Below are 15,039 nucleotides of genomic sequence, written 5' to 3' on the forward strand. Positions count from 1 at the left end.
TCTGCGCCATCTGCTGGCCGATGCAGGACCGCGGGCCGGATCCAAACGGCATAAAGTGCGCCGTCGTCGCTGCCCGCGCATTCTCCCAGCGTTCCGGGCGGAACGCGGCCCAGTCGTCCCCGTAAAGGGCCGGGCTTCGGTTCAGCGCGTACACGCTCCAGACGACCGACGTGCCCGCGCGCACGGCCACGGGAGACTGGCCGTCCGGCCCGCCACCACGGGGCAGCGTGGTGTCGACGGCCGCCTGCCTGGAATGCGATGCGACGGGTGTGTAGAGGCGGAGTCCTAAAAAAAGAAAAAAAAGAAACGTCACGAAGAGTTAGTGGCTTGTTGATGACACGGGGGCGTCCCGGGGCGGCAGGGGTGACGGGAGGGCGCACCTTCGTACAAGACACAACGCAGATAGGGCATGGCGGACATGTCTTGCTTGGTCGGCGGGGTGCCCCGGAGGGGAGCGATCTCGCGCCGCAGCTTGTCCTGGATGTCCGGTCGGCCGGCGAGGACGTGCACCAGGTTGGCGAGCAGCGCCGTGGTGGTGTCGAAGCTTGCGAAGAAGATGTTTTGCAGCTCCGCCTGCATGTCGTCGACCACGAGGCCCTCCTGCTCGAGCATGCGGAACAGTGAGGTGCTGCTCTTGCGGCGGCGGTCGCCGCGCGCGTATCGCTGCTTCTCGCGGAGCAGGTCCAGGCGCTGCTTGAAAAAGGCCTTCATGCCGCTGACGACGGCGAGCAGCGTCCGGTAGGAAAAGGCCAGCTTGAACCAGGCCAGCGCGCCGACGGCGATGAAGAGGCCGCAAGCGGGTTCAAACGCCTTGACCAGGTCGAGAAAGTCTCGGCCATCCGTGCTGGCCCCTGCCGTGCTGGACAGACTCGCGACGGAAGCGTCGAACAGGAAGTCGGTCACGACATCGAGGGAGAAGCGCGTCGCCAGCTGCAAAAAGTCAAACGTCTGGCCTTTGTGGTCTCGAATGGCAGCCACCATGTTCTTCACGTGCGGCTCGACGAGAGCCAGCTCGTCGAGCGTCGTCTTTGCAAAGACGGGTTTGAGGAGCGCGCGGGAGCGCCGCCAGGCCTCGCCCTCGTTCATGAGGACGCCGTGGCCAATGTGCTTGGACGCCTCGTCAACCCACGCCGACTTTTGGAAGCGCGCAAACTGCCCCGTCGTCACGTCCCGGATGTTTTCGGGGTCGATGGTGTAGATGCACTCGCCACCGAGGAGCTCGCGCGCCTTGAATGTCGCACCGCAGCGAGAATGTCGCAGACGCATGCCCTCGGCGAGCCGGCCGCGTGTATAGTCTCGCCACATGGCTAGCGACAGATCCAGTCCCCAGAACGGCTCTAGGTGAGGGTATACCGACATCCCATCCTGGGGAAGAGGGGAGTGTCCTTTGCCGGCTCGACGATACAGGCTGACGACTGCACGGAGCGTGTAATAGGCCAGGGCGCCGGCCACGAAGACGAGTGCCACAACAGTCATTTCTTGATGCAGTGAGTTTTTTGTCTTTCGTTTCTGGGGGCAGGCCTGTAGACCCTTTCTTTTGGCTTCCTATGCTGGTTATTATATCAGCATTGCGTTATTTCTTTGTTCAGCCCAATGTGCGCCCTATCTCCTCTTTACCCCTCCTCCTCACATAATGGGCTCACTTCAAAGGAATAGCCACGAAGCCACCAAACTCATCCATAGCTTACAGCACATCGCATGGTGATCCGACAGCTGCCGCCAATACACCAATCTATCTTGTGTCACCCACCCTCGACATAACGGCTCGTGGCTAGGCATCCTTTTCTCCCGTTCTTATCCCATCTCGCCCTCGACGCGCATGCCGTGTAGCTTGACCTGTCGACTGTCGTCCACTACCTGAGACATGCATGCGCTGGCAGTCATAAATCACTTCCCTCCGTCCGATTTCATATCGAAATCTGGCGCGACGAATTGTAGAGTCGGGTTCTTTTTGCCTGGGTGACGGTGCCCCCCCACAGCACCAATGCATGTTCGAGATGTGTTGTGCGAGGAACGGCAGCGACTTGAGTCGGAGCCCACGGAGCAATTTTTATCGGGCCAGACACGCGTCATACTATGACACACTGACTGTCAAGTGATGCATGCCAAGTGTTGTCGCCTTGTCAGTGGACAAGCACTGCTTGCTGAATCACAGGTCCGGCGCTTCCTGTGATCAAGCACTGGGGTTAAAAGGACGTTGAAGGACGATGGCCCAAGACCTCCCCAGTCCATATCACACACACGAGCAATACATCCCTCATTATTTCTGCACTTTGTCCCAAACACTGCCGTTGCTTCCATGGCTCTGACTTCAACGCTGGTGGGCCGCTTCCACCGTTGGAGCCTGACCATCCAGTCGTTCCTCGGTCGGGTCGCTCAAGGCCTAGTTCTGAATCGGCTGGCCACATTTTCTTCAGGACTTCTGTGCATACAAGACACGTTTGGGTCCGAAATTGCCATGGTCGGCAGTGCCAAAGCACATCATTTTCAGGCGCCGGCCATCCTCGTCGTCCACGATGACTTCTTCTGGATGCGCGTTCTGCTGTTTGGCGATATTGGATTTTCCCAGAGCTACATGCTGCGAGAAATTTCGACCCCAAACCTCACTGCTGTCTTTGAGTTCTTCGTGGAGAATGCTTCGAAACAGAGTGTCTTTGCCGGCTGGCGTGTGGTTGGCCTCTTCAGCGGCGTGACGCGCGCCGTCTTTAAGCGCGCCAATAACATTTCGGCCGCTAAGCTCAATGCTGTCGCGCACTACTCGCTTGGCAACGACATGTTTTCGGCCTTTTTGAGTCCGGACATGACATACTCGGCGGCGTTGTGGCTGCCGACCACGGATCCCCGTTCGGCGACCGAGACGCTGGAGGAGGCGCAGATGCGCAAGCTGCAGTATGCCATTTCCTCAGCGCGCATCAAGCCGACCGACCACGTTTTGGAGGTCGGCAGCGGCTGGGGTAGTTTTGCGATTCTTGCGGCTAAAACGACGGGATGCCGCGTCACGACGGTGACGCCGAGTCTGGCGCAGAAGCGGCTGGTCGAGAGAAGGGTCGCCGACGCCAAACTGTCGGACCAGATCCAGGTCTTTCTCGGTGACTACCGCGAGGTCAAGTCGCTGAATACTAAATTCGACAAGATTGTCAGCATAGAAATGATTGAGCATGTCGGCCACAAGTTCCTAGACACGTACTTTGCATGCATGGATCGCTACCTGAAAGACGACGGCGTAGGGTACTTTCAGTGCATCACCATTCCCGAAGCGCGGTACGATGCATACATCAAGGGCCAAGACTTTATCCAAAAGTACATCTTTCCAGGCGGCCATCTGCCCACGGTCAGCGGCATCGTTGCCAGCATCAATGCTGGGTCCCGGGGCAAGCTGGTTGTTGAAGAAATCCAGTCCTTTGGTGGTCACTACATCAAAACGCTGCAGTGTTGGAGGGAGAATTTTCTCGCCAACTTTGAAGGGATGATTGCTCCGGCGCTGCGCAACGAGCACCCGCACATGACAGACGCCGACTTGGAAATTTTCAAGCGGAAATGGGACGTAAGATGCCGACCACTCTCTTTGGTTTCAAATGCATACTGACTTTGACCAGTACTATTTTTGCTATTGCGAGGCGGGGTTCAAGACGAAGACGATTGGCACTATTGGCATCACGGTCGGCCGGGAGGGTGCACTGGAGTTATTAGAGCAAATTCCGCAGATTTCGTTGAAGGAAGATTAAAGATGTAATCGTGTTACCTTTAAATCAAATATTCGCTTTTTTTCGCAAGACAAGCAGCAGCCATCCACGCTAGGTGCCTAGGTACTCGCGATGCGCAGCTGTGCTGTTGCCAGCTGGCAGCAAACGAAGCAACAAACAGAGCCGGGTATAAAGACCAGATTATAACGAAAAAAAGAATCGAAAATTCGACGATAAGACCTCAATGTGAATTTCAACTTCTTTTAGCAACCCGAAGCCGCCAGGTCGACTCACGCGGGCCTAACATGTTCAGCATATCCTTTGGAGGAAATTACGGGTCAAAACTCATTTGACCCCGCGTCAGATATTAGGAAAGGTTGCTATAATATGCCTACGTATTCTTAAGAGGGATCGGATCGAGTGCCCAACCTTCATGAGACTGACCAATGTGGCCATTTTGCTTCTGACAAGTTGGCAAACGGGCGACCGTCTGTTGCTTCTGCACCTTCTCCTGCTCCTGCTCCTGCTCACTTTGCTACCACATGTGACAGGTTGTCTAACCGGTAGCTATCAGTAACAGTTCTCATTGTTGTTCCCTTTCCTTCTTATTATTGCTCATCAGGCGCGACGCAAACGTAGCCCAGCAGCATCGCCAACTGCCCGAAGCAGACTCCAGGTCAAGTGCCCATTGGCGGAACACGCAAACACTGCAACTATCAATTTCCAAATATATTGGGGTATATGTGAGTGTCGATCGTGTGCATGTTCTGGTACCTTGAGGCTCGACAATTGATCACGGCACACTTCAGACGGCAGGACGCCGGCGAGCCTGCAAACAATCCGTAAAGTTGCTTCCGGTCCTCAGGATATTTGCGCATTGACACTTTACTGACACTCATAGTCTTTCTTCGATATCGTTGACCGTCGTCAAGCTGACCTTGTCCATTAGTGGTCTGCCGATGCTGCATTCCCGATCCACGTTCACCTCGCTGGCCACGGGAGGAAGCTACGCCCGCTCAATGCAGACACGTACAAAGACACGAACCTCTCCAGATCAAGTGTGCTCTCTGCTACCAAATACCCGAAACATTGTATCATGCACGGTACGCGGCGCGGCGCTGTGCGAGGACAAGCCGCGCATCCATTGGTGTGCCAGTGGGCAACTCACGGACGAATTGAGATCAAGTATAACAACTATATAAATCAATATTCCCTCGAGACGGGATACAATCTGATACTGTCTAAGCTAAAAGAACAAGCTGATAGAAGGCACCACTGAGATCCAGGAAGCCCGCGACGCCCAACCTAGATGACGTAGTTCTGGTAGGAAAGAGCCACAAGCAATGGTGCCAGCTTCTGCATATCACTCAATTTGTCAACCCTAAAAGGCCCGTACGGCTGCATCGAGAGAAAGCACTCGGGACCGAGAAGTGCCTCCTGGTACGCCGGCTGGTCAATAGAGTTCATGATGTAGTGGATGTACTCTTGGGTGTATGTCGCAATGGTGACAAAGATCTCACGCTGGTCCTGCGATAGAAGAAGACGCCTTTTGCGAAAACGTTAGCACACACTTTTTTTTGGTTCGGGAACCGTCTCGCTGAGTTGGGTCGACATACCGATACTTGCCGTCCTTTTCCTGCTGACCCACGAGCATCGGAACTTCAGAGATCCATGCGGCCATCTGTGCTGATTCCTGGATCAGAGTCTCCCTTCGCCATCCTCGCTTGGCATTGACGCGGGACGCACGCTTCACCTCAACGATAGCAGTGATGGCATGGGTGGCTGGGAGCTCGGGGGAGTGCTTGTAAGGTTTGTGGTGTTTCTCGGCTTCCCCTTCTGCTTCTCCGCTTGCTTTTCCTTTTCCTTTTCCTTTTCCTTTGCTGGTAGCTCGCTTAGGCATCTTGGGATTTTTTATGGCCAAGTTCAGTCTCACCGGCTTTCCATAGGACGCGCCATTGTTGTCGTCCTTGTTGTTCTTGCTGTTTTTGACCTGGTTGGCAATGCGCTCTGACACGCGTGACGGAGTTCCACTAGGTTTGTTCTTTTTGCCCCGTGGTACACTATTTTTGGCTGCATCACCTCCCTCCCCGCTGCCATCTGCTGCATCACTTCCCTCCTCGCTGCCATCTGCCATGGAGTTGCCAGAGGATGTGGCGGGTTTTCCGGCCCTAGCACGAAGTCCTTGATACTCTGATCTGAATAGAGCTTGCGAGGTGAGCTGCTCCTCAGAGACCTCCCGGACCCTAAACATTCCATCAACAGCGGCAAGATATGCTTTATGAGCCCTGTTCGGAACGCAGAACGTGGAACGACAGGGCCACCAGCCACCATTGATGTCCGCCACGGGCGTTATACTGACTAACGCGTCCAGGAACAAAACAAGTGCAAAGTTGACAATCTCTTCATCTTCCACGCACAATCTTTGTGCAATGGCATCAAGGCTCATTTCGGACACCGAGGAGAGGACTCGTGATGCAGTGTCTGGAGTCTCCGCCGGAGCTCCGTCCTGGTCTGTATCCAGGCAAGCTGTAGGCTCTGGTGGGCTGATCTTGAATTGACGGATCGCGCCATCACCGGTCAACCCTTTAGCAGAGCGTCGCTGATAAAGTTGAACTAGGCCAAACACATATTCGGACGTCGAGTGAGTATTAGCAAAGGATGCTAGGTAGTCTTGCCAAAGGGTAGAGTCTCTCAGAAGCGCGTTTGCTTGATTCAAGGAGCCGGGTTCAAGAGCCAGGTCACTTTCGAGGAAGAGAATATGTTCTGGCGCCTGGTAGATCGTCTTCAACATGTAGAACTGGTCAATTGTGGCCTCTGAGGAAGACTTCGGCTGGACGCCAATAAGCGAGCTGCTTTCGTGACCAGCTCCCTGTATGTAGTTAATCCATTTACCCGGTGTGTCCGGAAGGGCTCTAGCATCCTTTTCAGAAGGATCCATCTTGGAATATAAAAGTCGTAGAAGGTAAAAAAATGAAGTAGTTGGCAAGTGGAAGTGGTGCTGGAAGTGGTGCTCAACGGGTCCATCAGGGAGGATGCCATTGAACTTATAGCTTTCTCAGGCAACGCGGAACTCGGAACTGAATAAGAATAAGTCGAGGAGGTAGGAATATGCTTCCGTGAGCCTTGCACAAGAAAGAGGAAAGATGAGAAACGAATGAAGCTGCGACAGTAGCCCTGCTATCACCCGGACTGCAGCTCTGCTGTGTATTTCTCGTCACTTGCACCACAACTCGGTATTGGACAATATCTGGCAATAAAAATAAAACAACACCCTATTCTTACAGTACATGTGACCATCTTCACGGGGTTTTCCATTTAAGAGCGAAGTACAGGCGCGTATAGTCTGCGCCGTAGAATTGTTTCCTTCGACAGGTACGAAGAGCATATCCTGTACTCGTGCTGTCCAAGTTTGATGTATCTAAATTCCCGCCGCTTTACAGGAATTCTCCCGACTCTGTTGTCCTCCACGTTTCTGATATATATGGGTATATGAAACCACAAGCGCGTAGAGACCAATGCAAATCGGCTGTACTGTTCGAAGGGTACAGGCTGAAAAATTGAGCTCTCATATGTATGAAGCCTCATAAGAAGCATACGCGCCGGTGTGAAGATGTTCCCGAGTGACGTTGTGATATGCTAAAGTACCGACGGGCCGTTTACTATACTTGTGCGGATACATCGTCGATCAGGTTGCAAACGGGATTCAACGGCAGATAAGCGAAAGTACTAAGTCCGTTACTATTGAGCGACTGTGATATGGGATGAGTGGCGAGTCCCGTCTGCTGTGCGACCAAAACAACCATGGCGCGTGATGACGGAACGGGACGAGCGCCGACCCTCTTCCCTTCAACAAGAACTCTCCTGGAGTATTTAAACACGCCAAAAGAAGCTCTTTTTTTTTAGATCAAGTGCAGCAAACAAACCTTATTATTCTAAACATATTATTTACCTTGCGATCTGGGAAAACATGGGCGCTGTGACAGTGACTGGTGTTCGCGATGACTTGTTCCTGCGAGCAGTCGAACCACTTTTGAGCTCATACGACCCATATGTCTCTGAAGCTACTTTGAAGGAGCTCGGAATCACTTTGAAACATCTGGACCTGGAGACGGGCGACATTGATCATGTCAAGGGCTCAGCCAGGATGGTGCCAATGTCCGCCGACATTGTCCGGCAGACACCGGGCGGCGACGGTTTGAGAGAACCTCTAGAGGGAAAAAACACTGATGTCCGCTCTCGTGCTGGATTCGATTGGGTAAATGAAATGCGAAATGATGCCGACGCGCGTTTTTTTCAGGCCTTTTTCATCCACAACCTCGTCGACTCCTACGAGTGCCTGTGGAAGTTCCCGGCCAAAGCCCAATGGCGATTCAGCCGGTGAGTACCCTAAACGCAACATCCTCTGTCGAGTTGAAGTTGTATTTGATAAACCCTCTGCTACTGCCCAGTTCTTTCCGTTAACGCGCCTTCAAGTCACGAAACGGACTATTTATACAACCTCGACCAAGAAGGGCGAGTTTGCTACCAGATCCAGACCGTCTCCGAGCCTGTCGGAAAGGACGGCAAGCTTGATCCAAGCAGACCTTGCATCGTGGCCTACCAGCTTGACAACAGCTGGCTCCAGGACGGCCGGCTACTTTTGAGCGAGCTCAACGCCCTGATTGTGCTTGCTTCGAAATATGACATGGACCCGGCATATGCCAAATATGATGAGCTCGTCGTAAGTAGCTATTGCAGAGGACAAGATGGCCGCAACGAAAGTCCCAAAATCGCCCTGGTGCTGTGCTGACGCTCTGTTGATCCTAGATTACCGTCATCACTGGATGCGACCGGCAGGTACGAGTTGCTCAGAGCCGAGTGAATCTGGCCAAACAGACGTTTGATGTGTGCCTCTCGAGAATATTGGACTTTGAAGAATCAGTCAAGGGGAAGTGGGATGATTGGACCACGTTGCTGGGATGGCTCGCATGCTCGGTGACGCCGCCGGCTCAATGGACCTAGGCATGCGAGGCTTGCGTCGTAGTGGGAGATTGCCCAATGTAGCCTACACAGTATCAGATTGTATCCCGTATCGAGGGAATATTGCTTTATATAGTTGTTATACTTGATCTCAATTCGTCCGTTACAGAGTTGCCTACTGGCACATCAATGGATGCGCGGCTTGCTCTTTCAGTGTGTCGAATTCTGATAGGTAATTCGTTTAGTGATTTATTATATTACGTTCCTACCTTTTACTACTTTTTACTAACTAGTTATGTAATTTATACCTACTGAGCCGTAGGTACCCTTTATAAGTACCCCTCTTGCTCTCTATATTCGCTAGCTTCTTTCCTCCTTAATATTACTGTTTATATTACTGTTTATCTATGTAGAGTGTGATTCCTCTTATGGCACAGAGTTGACCTCATCTTGACAAAATAAGACCCCTCCGGAGTTTGGTAATAGTTTGGCCACCAGTGCCAACCCCCGCCCGCGTGACCTCGTCGAGCCTCTGTCTCGTCGCCGCTAGCGAATCCCAGAGTCAGTCGGAGAACCTTGAGGCAGGGAGGGGGCGACAGCAAACTTGTGCCCCAGAATCGGAATTTCAACATTTGGTGGGGGAGGGGCAGGAAAGGATCAGGTGGGCAGGCAACAAGTCCTTTTTTCGTTGTTGGGTGGTGGGGTTCTCATGATGGTCGTCCGACCGATTGACTGGCTGGTGGCGCCATGGGCTTGGCCGTGACAGCCACGGGCTGGAGACAAGGGATGGAGACCCTGGGGTTGGCAAGGGCTGAAGGATGACGTGGTAGGGATGAAGGATGGTCATGGTCAGCTTTGACAGAGACGAAGCCGCGACAAGGGTCACCAGCCGAGTGACAAAGCGAATCCTGCAGGTGTACTATGATCCAGGGTTGGATATCAAGGGAATTTTCATCTTGTGAGCGTTAATGTTCGACGTTGAGAGTGGACATGTGCATGGCCACAGGTACGCATCCTGCAACGTTTCAACGCGTTGCAGTGTGCTCTGTACGGAAGGGCCGAGTTGCCTTTGGAGGAAGGCCATCGCGGCGCCGATCGTGCGGTTTGCATGCCAGGGCGGCCAAGTTACATTGTTAGCCCGCTTTCCATCTGCCCGTGGGCAGCTCGTAAAACGCCAAGTCAAAACCCAAAATTTCAATCAAACCCCCCACGAGCCGGCGCACTAACAAGATGACGGCATCCTGCACTCGCCCAATGCAGGTGAGGTAATTGTCAAGGGTAAAAAGAGGAAAAAAACGAGAGACAATCAAATTCGGGCAGACATGGACAAAATGTGATGTGTTACAAAATCTCGTGGCTCGGGTGCGAGTTGGCTGCCCAGACAAAGAAGCGAGGTCGCCTTGCAGCTGAAAAGGGCCTTGCTGGCAGCAAATGATTCAGGGTTTTGCCGGTGAATTGTTAGTGCGATGCAGGCGCATCAGCTGTGTCGCTATCATCGGACCTTGTGCTTTGGCACAAGCATGATGAACCATCAGGTGTCAATGCATCTCTCCCCCCCCCCTTGGTGGCGTGTCACAGGCCTTATCGACCTGTGTGTTGCCTTCTGGCAGACTTCCTTTTTCCGCTGCCTGCAGGTCGAGACTGGTCTGAGAGGCCCTCCAGGGATGAAACTTGGGCCGAAATCTGGCCTGCGGGCGCGCAACGCCGCCAGAAAGCTTGTCGCGGGACATTCTTATGTTATTATTAGAGGGGATTCGCCAGCCTCGCAATTATAACAGGTGGCGTTGTAGTCCCTCAAAGGCATTTCTTTCGTTAGCCACCCATTCGGAGACGGAACGGGTAGCCTGAGCCGGTTGAGGTGCACGCCAAGTAGCATTGATGCGTGTTTTTGAAGACACCTCCCAGATTTTGTGTCATGTTCCTTGTCAGCGAGAATCTCACTTGTTCCGGGTGCGTCGAGACGATGAGCCAGCAGATGGAAACGGATTCTGGACAATTCCGCACAACGGTTACGGTCGGACTGGGGCGGGAGGGTACATAGTGCTAACGCCAGCGCACAGGCGTTGAAGAGACAGTCCAATGTCTAAATAGACGGTAACAACCTTACTCTTATTATTAAATAAGCTCGTGCTTGTAAGAGGAAAGGCAAGTCGTTGCCATGTCGTGGCACGGGAAACGGTTCACGGTCGGCATGTCGGCATGTCGGTATAGGGAACGAGCATGATGCACCACGATGCGAATAAGGGTGAGTCAAAATCTCAGTTCAGCCATTGTATCCTTGAATTAGAGGCGCATATTCACAAGTCGCGGTGTTCCGACTCTAGCCTTTTGTCCTGTGACACGGAAATGTCTGCTCAGATAACGCACCAGGCTGCCGACAGGAGTGGATTGATAAGCCACCACCACCATAGCCTGCAGGTCTCGGGTGCCAGATAAGAGTGCCATTGGGCATCAGGGTCCAGAAGATGGACCAGTAGCTGGGGAAGAAACTAGGACGGGAGAGGCACTCCAGCGCTTGCACTTTGGCCCTGTCGGAGCCTTGGCTGCGACACTCCGCACACTGCTGGCTTTCTTGGCGGCACAATCCGGGTAACTACAGCCCGAGCTAGGTTTTGTCTTGCTCGCTCGCTGGGCCTGTGGCATGATCAGTTGTCCAACGTGGACGCAGTTGCATGTGGGCAAAGAAGCGCTTGCCGGATGGTTCGGGTAAACACGACTGGGCTTTCTCTGGTGGCAAGCTATGGGTGGTATGACGCACACGACAGCCTCGGCGCTGGTGTTTTGTTTTTTGTAATGATAGAATGGTAGGTAGCGCGTTGTCGTTCGTTGGCTTGTTATCATGGGTGGCCGTGCCTCGCCGTCATACCGCGATCGGAGGCCGATTCAAAGTTTGTTATCTGGAGCATCAAAGGACAGATAGGGAAAACAGTATTTGGAGGGCGACCAAGTGCTGATAACTTAGTACATACCTACATAACTACTAATGATAACTACGATAACTACCTCCTAGCGGGCGAGCGACCGATAGCGCCTCCGAATTGGGCAGGCACTAAGGGTTTGGGGTGATTGCGGAGGCGGGGCGAGGCTTGTTGGGGCGCTTTTCATCAGGCTGCCTTGACTTGGAGAAAGTGCTGAGTGTATTACTACTATTACAATATAGGGAGGCTTCACACGCTTGCTTGCGTTAAAGCTGACAAGCCATGGACCGTGATTGGGAGAGGAGGGGAACAAGGTGGGAGGACTAGGTTTGGTTAAAAGTCTTGGTAGATTCCGCGAGCGATTGCTGGGCTTCTTTTTCCTCTTTTTTCCGTTTTTGATTTCTTCTTCTGCTAGTATCCTATTGTCAACATTGACTAAATCAAAGCTGCCATTTTACTTGCGCCCGTCTTATCGTCTCCAGGGCCAGGCGCTTACATCCCCTTGCAGGCAGCAGTGCGCAGCACGCAGCGCCTCATCATCACCGGCTAACTACAGGCAGCGCGCGCACTAGAGCTGGCTCGTCGGCCCTCCGAGTCGACCACCGCGACACAGAGCGAGTTCATTCCGATTCACCCGTCTCCGAAGCGCAATATATTTTTTTTTCTCTCAGCTTGTTAAAATTTCCTCGCCGACATTTCGTTCACCGACCAAGGTCAACCAGTGCAAAGCGACAAGTCACATCCAGCGTTCTGTTTAGAGTTGGCGCTGCAGCACGCGCGCGCTGAAAGTTGGCCGCCGCCTCCTCTGCAAGGCACGCACGGCACACCCAAGCCTTGCCTTTTCAGCCCCCGACGACTGCGATAGCCCTAGACCACATTTGAGTCGACAAAGAAGACGGGGAAAACACGCATTTTTTTTACGGATACGGCTACGGAGTACCACAAAGGGCATTCGGCAAGCAGGGATTTTCCCTGTACGACGTGTTACGAAAGAGAAATTCAAGGGACCTGCCTGAATCGCTCAACAGTCGAGGGTCCTTTGCATCCCCCCCCCCCCCTGTTCGCCAATGCGAAATACCCATTACCAATAGACCCTGATCAGCGTCTTTGTGCTTTGCGGGCCCTTTTACCAAGGTACGGTGTCGAGTATCCGTATCCTCTGCAGAAAAAAATCCCGACGATACCCAGCAAGCAACCAGCGTCCGCCTATTGCAATTACGTACCTACCAGGTCGCGCGTTGATACCTGCCCGATTTTACTTTGAACCGGCCGGCCAGAGTCATCATCTATTGTGCTAGCCTTGCCCCGACGTTGCCTGTTCAGGGAGTTGGGCAGTCATCAAGTTGCTCTGGCGGCTCCACTGTTGTGACACTACACTTAGTACCCCCCTCAGCCCAGCAGCGGACATACAGCGGACATTATTACAGTGGTATTACAGCGGTTGCACAGTGGTGACAGCGCCCCTTGCAGCGACCTTATCTGCTGGAAGCACCGGCACTTTAGGTGTTCCCGGCGGCTTCCATCCGCTAACAGACACCCCAAGGCATGCCCCCCACCAGCCAGCCAACTGCTCCGCAAAACTCCCTGGTAGGCCAGCCGGCCAGCAAGGCCTCCTCCTGCTCCCCGTCATGGCTCACGTCTCCTGGTGGTCCACCTCGCATCCGCCTCGCCGCCCAACTGCTCTGACTCCGACTACTTGTACAAGTGAAGCGGCCCTCTCCTCCTCGCCCACCCTCCACTCCTTTGTCCGTTCAACCTCTTCTCTCGCACCTCTCTTCATTCGCGCCAAGTATGCCGACTGCCACCTTGACGCCTCCGTCACAGTCACTGCAGTCCCGCCTTCTCCGTCATCCGCCTCAGACTCGGACGACAGCGAGGCAAACGGCAACAACAACACCGCCACCACCACCACCACCACCATGAGCAAAGGCCGTGGTGAACGACGCTCCTCTTCCTCCACCACTACCACCACTACCACCAAAACGATCGACTCCTCGCGCCAGAGCAAAACGACGACTTCCACCAGTAGTCCCGTCCAGATCCCCCGTCAGTCCAGTCGCACCGGCACCAACCGCGATAAGCACCATGCCTCGCAACGCAGACGCGCAGTCCGCGATGTGCACTCGCCCGATGCCGTGTCCCCCTCTGTCGCTGCTCTCCTGGCCATGACCGACATCCCTCGCCACCGCCAATCATTCCGCCAAAAACGAAAGGCCGAACAGTCTCTGACCGTACAGGACATTGTCCAGAACCAGCATGTCTCCGAGAAGGAGTTAAGCCTGTCCCTAACAGGTAGCCCTCTCGATTTGCTGCTATCGCCGCCAGAGGAGTTTCCAGCTGAAGATTACATGAGTATTTGTGAAAGCACGGATGGCTTTTCATTACGGCACACCCTTTCCTGCGACTCTGTTCCCTCGTTGGGCGAGAGCTACGCCACCGACGCGGCCTCTTCGTTTGATCCATCACCCTACTTTAGCCGGTCGCAACGCACGCGCAGCCCGGCACGAAAATCTCTGGAACCCGTTCGCTCTCCTCCGCACATCTTGAGTGATGAGCACCCGCTATCCGTCGGGGTAGAAGACGATGAGCATGACATCGCGCTGAAACCCATCGAGGAGCCTCCCATGTCCATCTTTAGCGAGCCCTTCAGGCCGCTCAAGGCCGCCTTCAAGTCCAACCTGACGGCGTCGCTGCGCGCCCTCCGATCTGCCGCCAAGTCCTTCTCCAGCATCAACTTTCCGACCATTCCACCCGATGACCTAATTTCCCGGTCCATCCTCACCATTGACCCTAACGTCCCATATACCGACGAGCGGCGGCCTCCGGTCACTGAGGAGATGCCCTCGGCCGAGCTGCGCCGCTATCTCAACCCGACGACACGGCCGCTCGAGGCACAACCTCAGGACGGGCCGCCTCGCCCTCGCCTGGCGTCCATTCAGATGCAGACATACAAGGTGCACCGCGCACGCGTCGCGCCCTCGCAGAGCCTTCCGTCATCAGCCCTGCCACCTGCAGCAGCCAGCTCAACTGGTGCCGGCGGCGTCGGTAGTGGCAACAGCAGCCCCACCCCAAAATCGGACCACGCGGCACAGCCCCAGCAACAGCATCAAAAGGCCATGCTACCCGCTGCCATGCGACAGCGAGAAATCCGCGAGAACCCCGACTTTATCCGCATCGCCGTCATGGAAATGGCCATGCGCAGGCGCGGCAAGCTCGACGACCGCAAGCCAGGCCGCGCGCGCTGGGCCCTGCCCCCTCGCAAGGCACCCATCAAGTCGACCGACGCTGAAGAGATCGGGCCCAACGGAGTCCCGACCCGGTGGATCCCCATGACATACGAGCAATGAGGAGTGTGAAAAATGGCAATGACAGGTAAAAGAGTCATACACACCAAACGGCCTCGGCCAATTGCTCCGGCAGTGGGCCTGCATGAGAAGAAAAAATCTTCTCCTTGTCGCGCCTCGGGGCAAGACCCTGAA

At 54.2% G+C, this 15,039-nt stretch overlaps 5 protein-coding genes across 5 annotated transcripts; 3 read left to right on the forward strand and 2 right to left on the reverse strand.

The window, feature by feature from the left end:
- Positions 1 to 2,299: 2,299 nt before the first annotated feature.
- CCM_02573 (methoxy mycolic acid synthase 1) lies at positions 2,300 to 3,725 on the forward strand (the record flags this gene model as incomplete). The annotated part of the gene is made up of 2 exons (XM_006667725.1): positions 2,300 to 3,544; positions 3,597 to 3,725. The coding sequence occupies 2 exons, from the start codon at positions 2,300 to 2,302 to the stop codon at positions 3,723 to 3,725; spliced, it is 1,374 nt and encodes a 457-aa protein (XP_006667788.1).
- Positions 3,726 to 4,988: 1,263 nt separating this feature from the next.
- On the reverse strand, positions 4,989 to 6,621 carry CCM_02574 (uncharacterized protein; the record flags this gene model as incomplete). Its single annotated transcript, XM_006667726.1, has 2 exons — positions 4,989 to 5,210; positions 5,251 to 6,621. 2 exons carry the CDS (start codon positions 6,619 to 6,621, stop codon positions 4,989 to 4,991), a joined length of 1,593 nt encoding a protein of 530 aa, XP_006667789.1.
- Positions 6,622 to 7,650: 1,029 nt separating this feature from the next.
- Positions 7,651 to 8,684, forward strand: CCM_02575 (uncharacterized protein; the record flags this gene model as incomplete). Its single annotated transcript, XM_006667727.1, has 3 exons — positions 7,651 to 8,060; positions 8,157 to 8,403; positions 8,490 to 8,684. The coding sequence occupies 3 exons, from the start codon at positions 7,651 to 7,653 to the stop codon at positions 8,682 to 8,684; spliced, it is 852 nt and encodes a 283-aa protein (XP_006667790.1).
- A 665-nt stretch (positions 8,685 to 9,349) lies between these two features.
- CCM_02576 (uncharacterized protein) lies at positions 9,350 to 10,372 on the reverse strand (the record flags this gene model as incomplete). The annotated part of the gene is made up of 3 exons (XM_006667728.1): positions 9,350 to 9,437; positions 9,653 to 9,791; positions 10,219 to 10,372. The coding sequence occupies 3 exons, from the start codon at positions 10,370 to 10,372 to the stop codon at positions 9,350 to 9,352; spliced, it is 381 nt and encodes a 126-aa protein (XP_006667791.1).
- A 2,816-nt stretch (positions 10,373 to 13,188) lies between these two features.
- CCM_02577 (uncharacterized protein) lies at positions 13,189 to 14,907 on the forward strand (the record flags this gene model as incomplete). The annotated part of the gene is made up of 1 exon (XM_006667729.1): positions 13,189 to 14,907. The coding sequence occupies one exon, from the start codon at positions 13,189 to 13,191 to the stop codon at positions 14,905 to 14,907; it is 1,719 nt and encodes a 572-aa protein (XP_006667792.1).
- Positions 14,908 to 15,039: the final 132 nt, after the last annotated feature.

This window comes from Cordyceps militaris (assembly GCF_000225605.1).
Source record: "Cordyceps militaris CM01 unplaced genomic scaffold CCM_S00002, whole genome shotgun sequence".
NCBI classification, from domain to species: domain Eukaryota; kingdom Fungi; phylum Ascomycota; class Sordariomycetes; order Hypocreales; family Cordycipitaceae; genus Cordyceps; species Cordyceps militaris.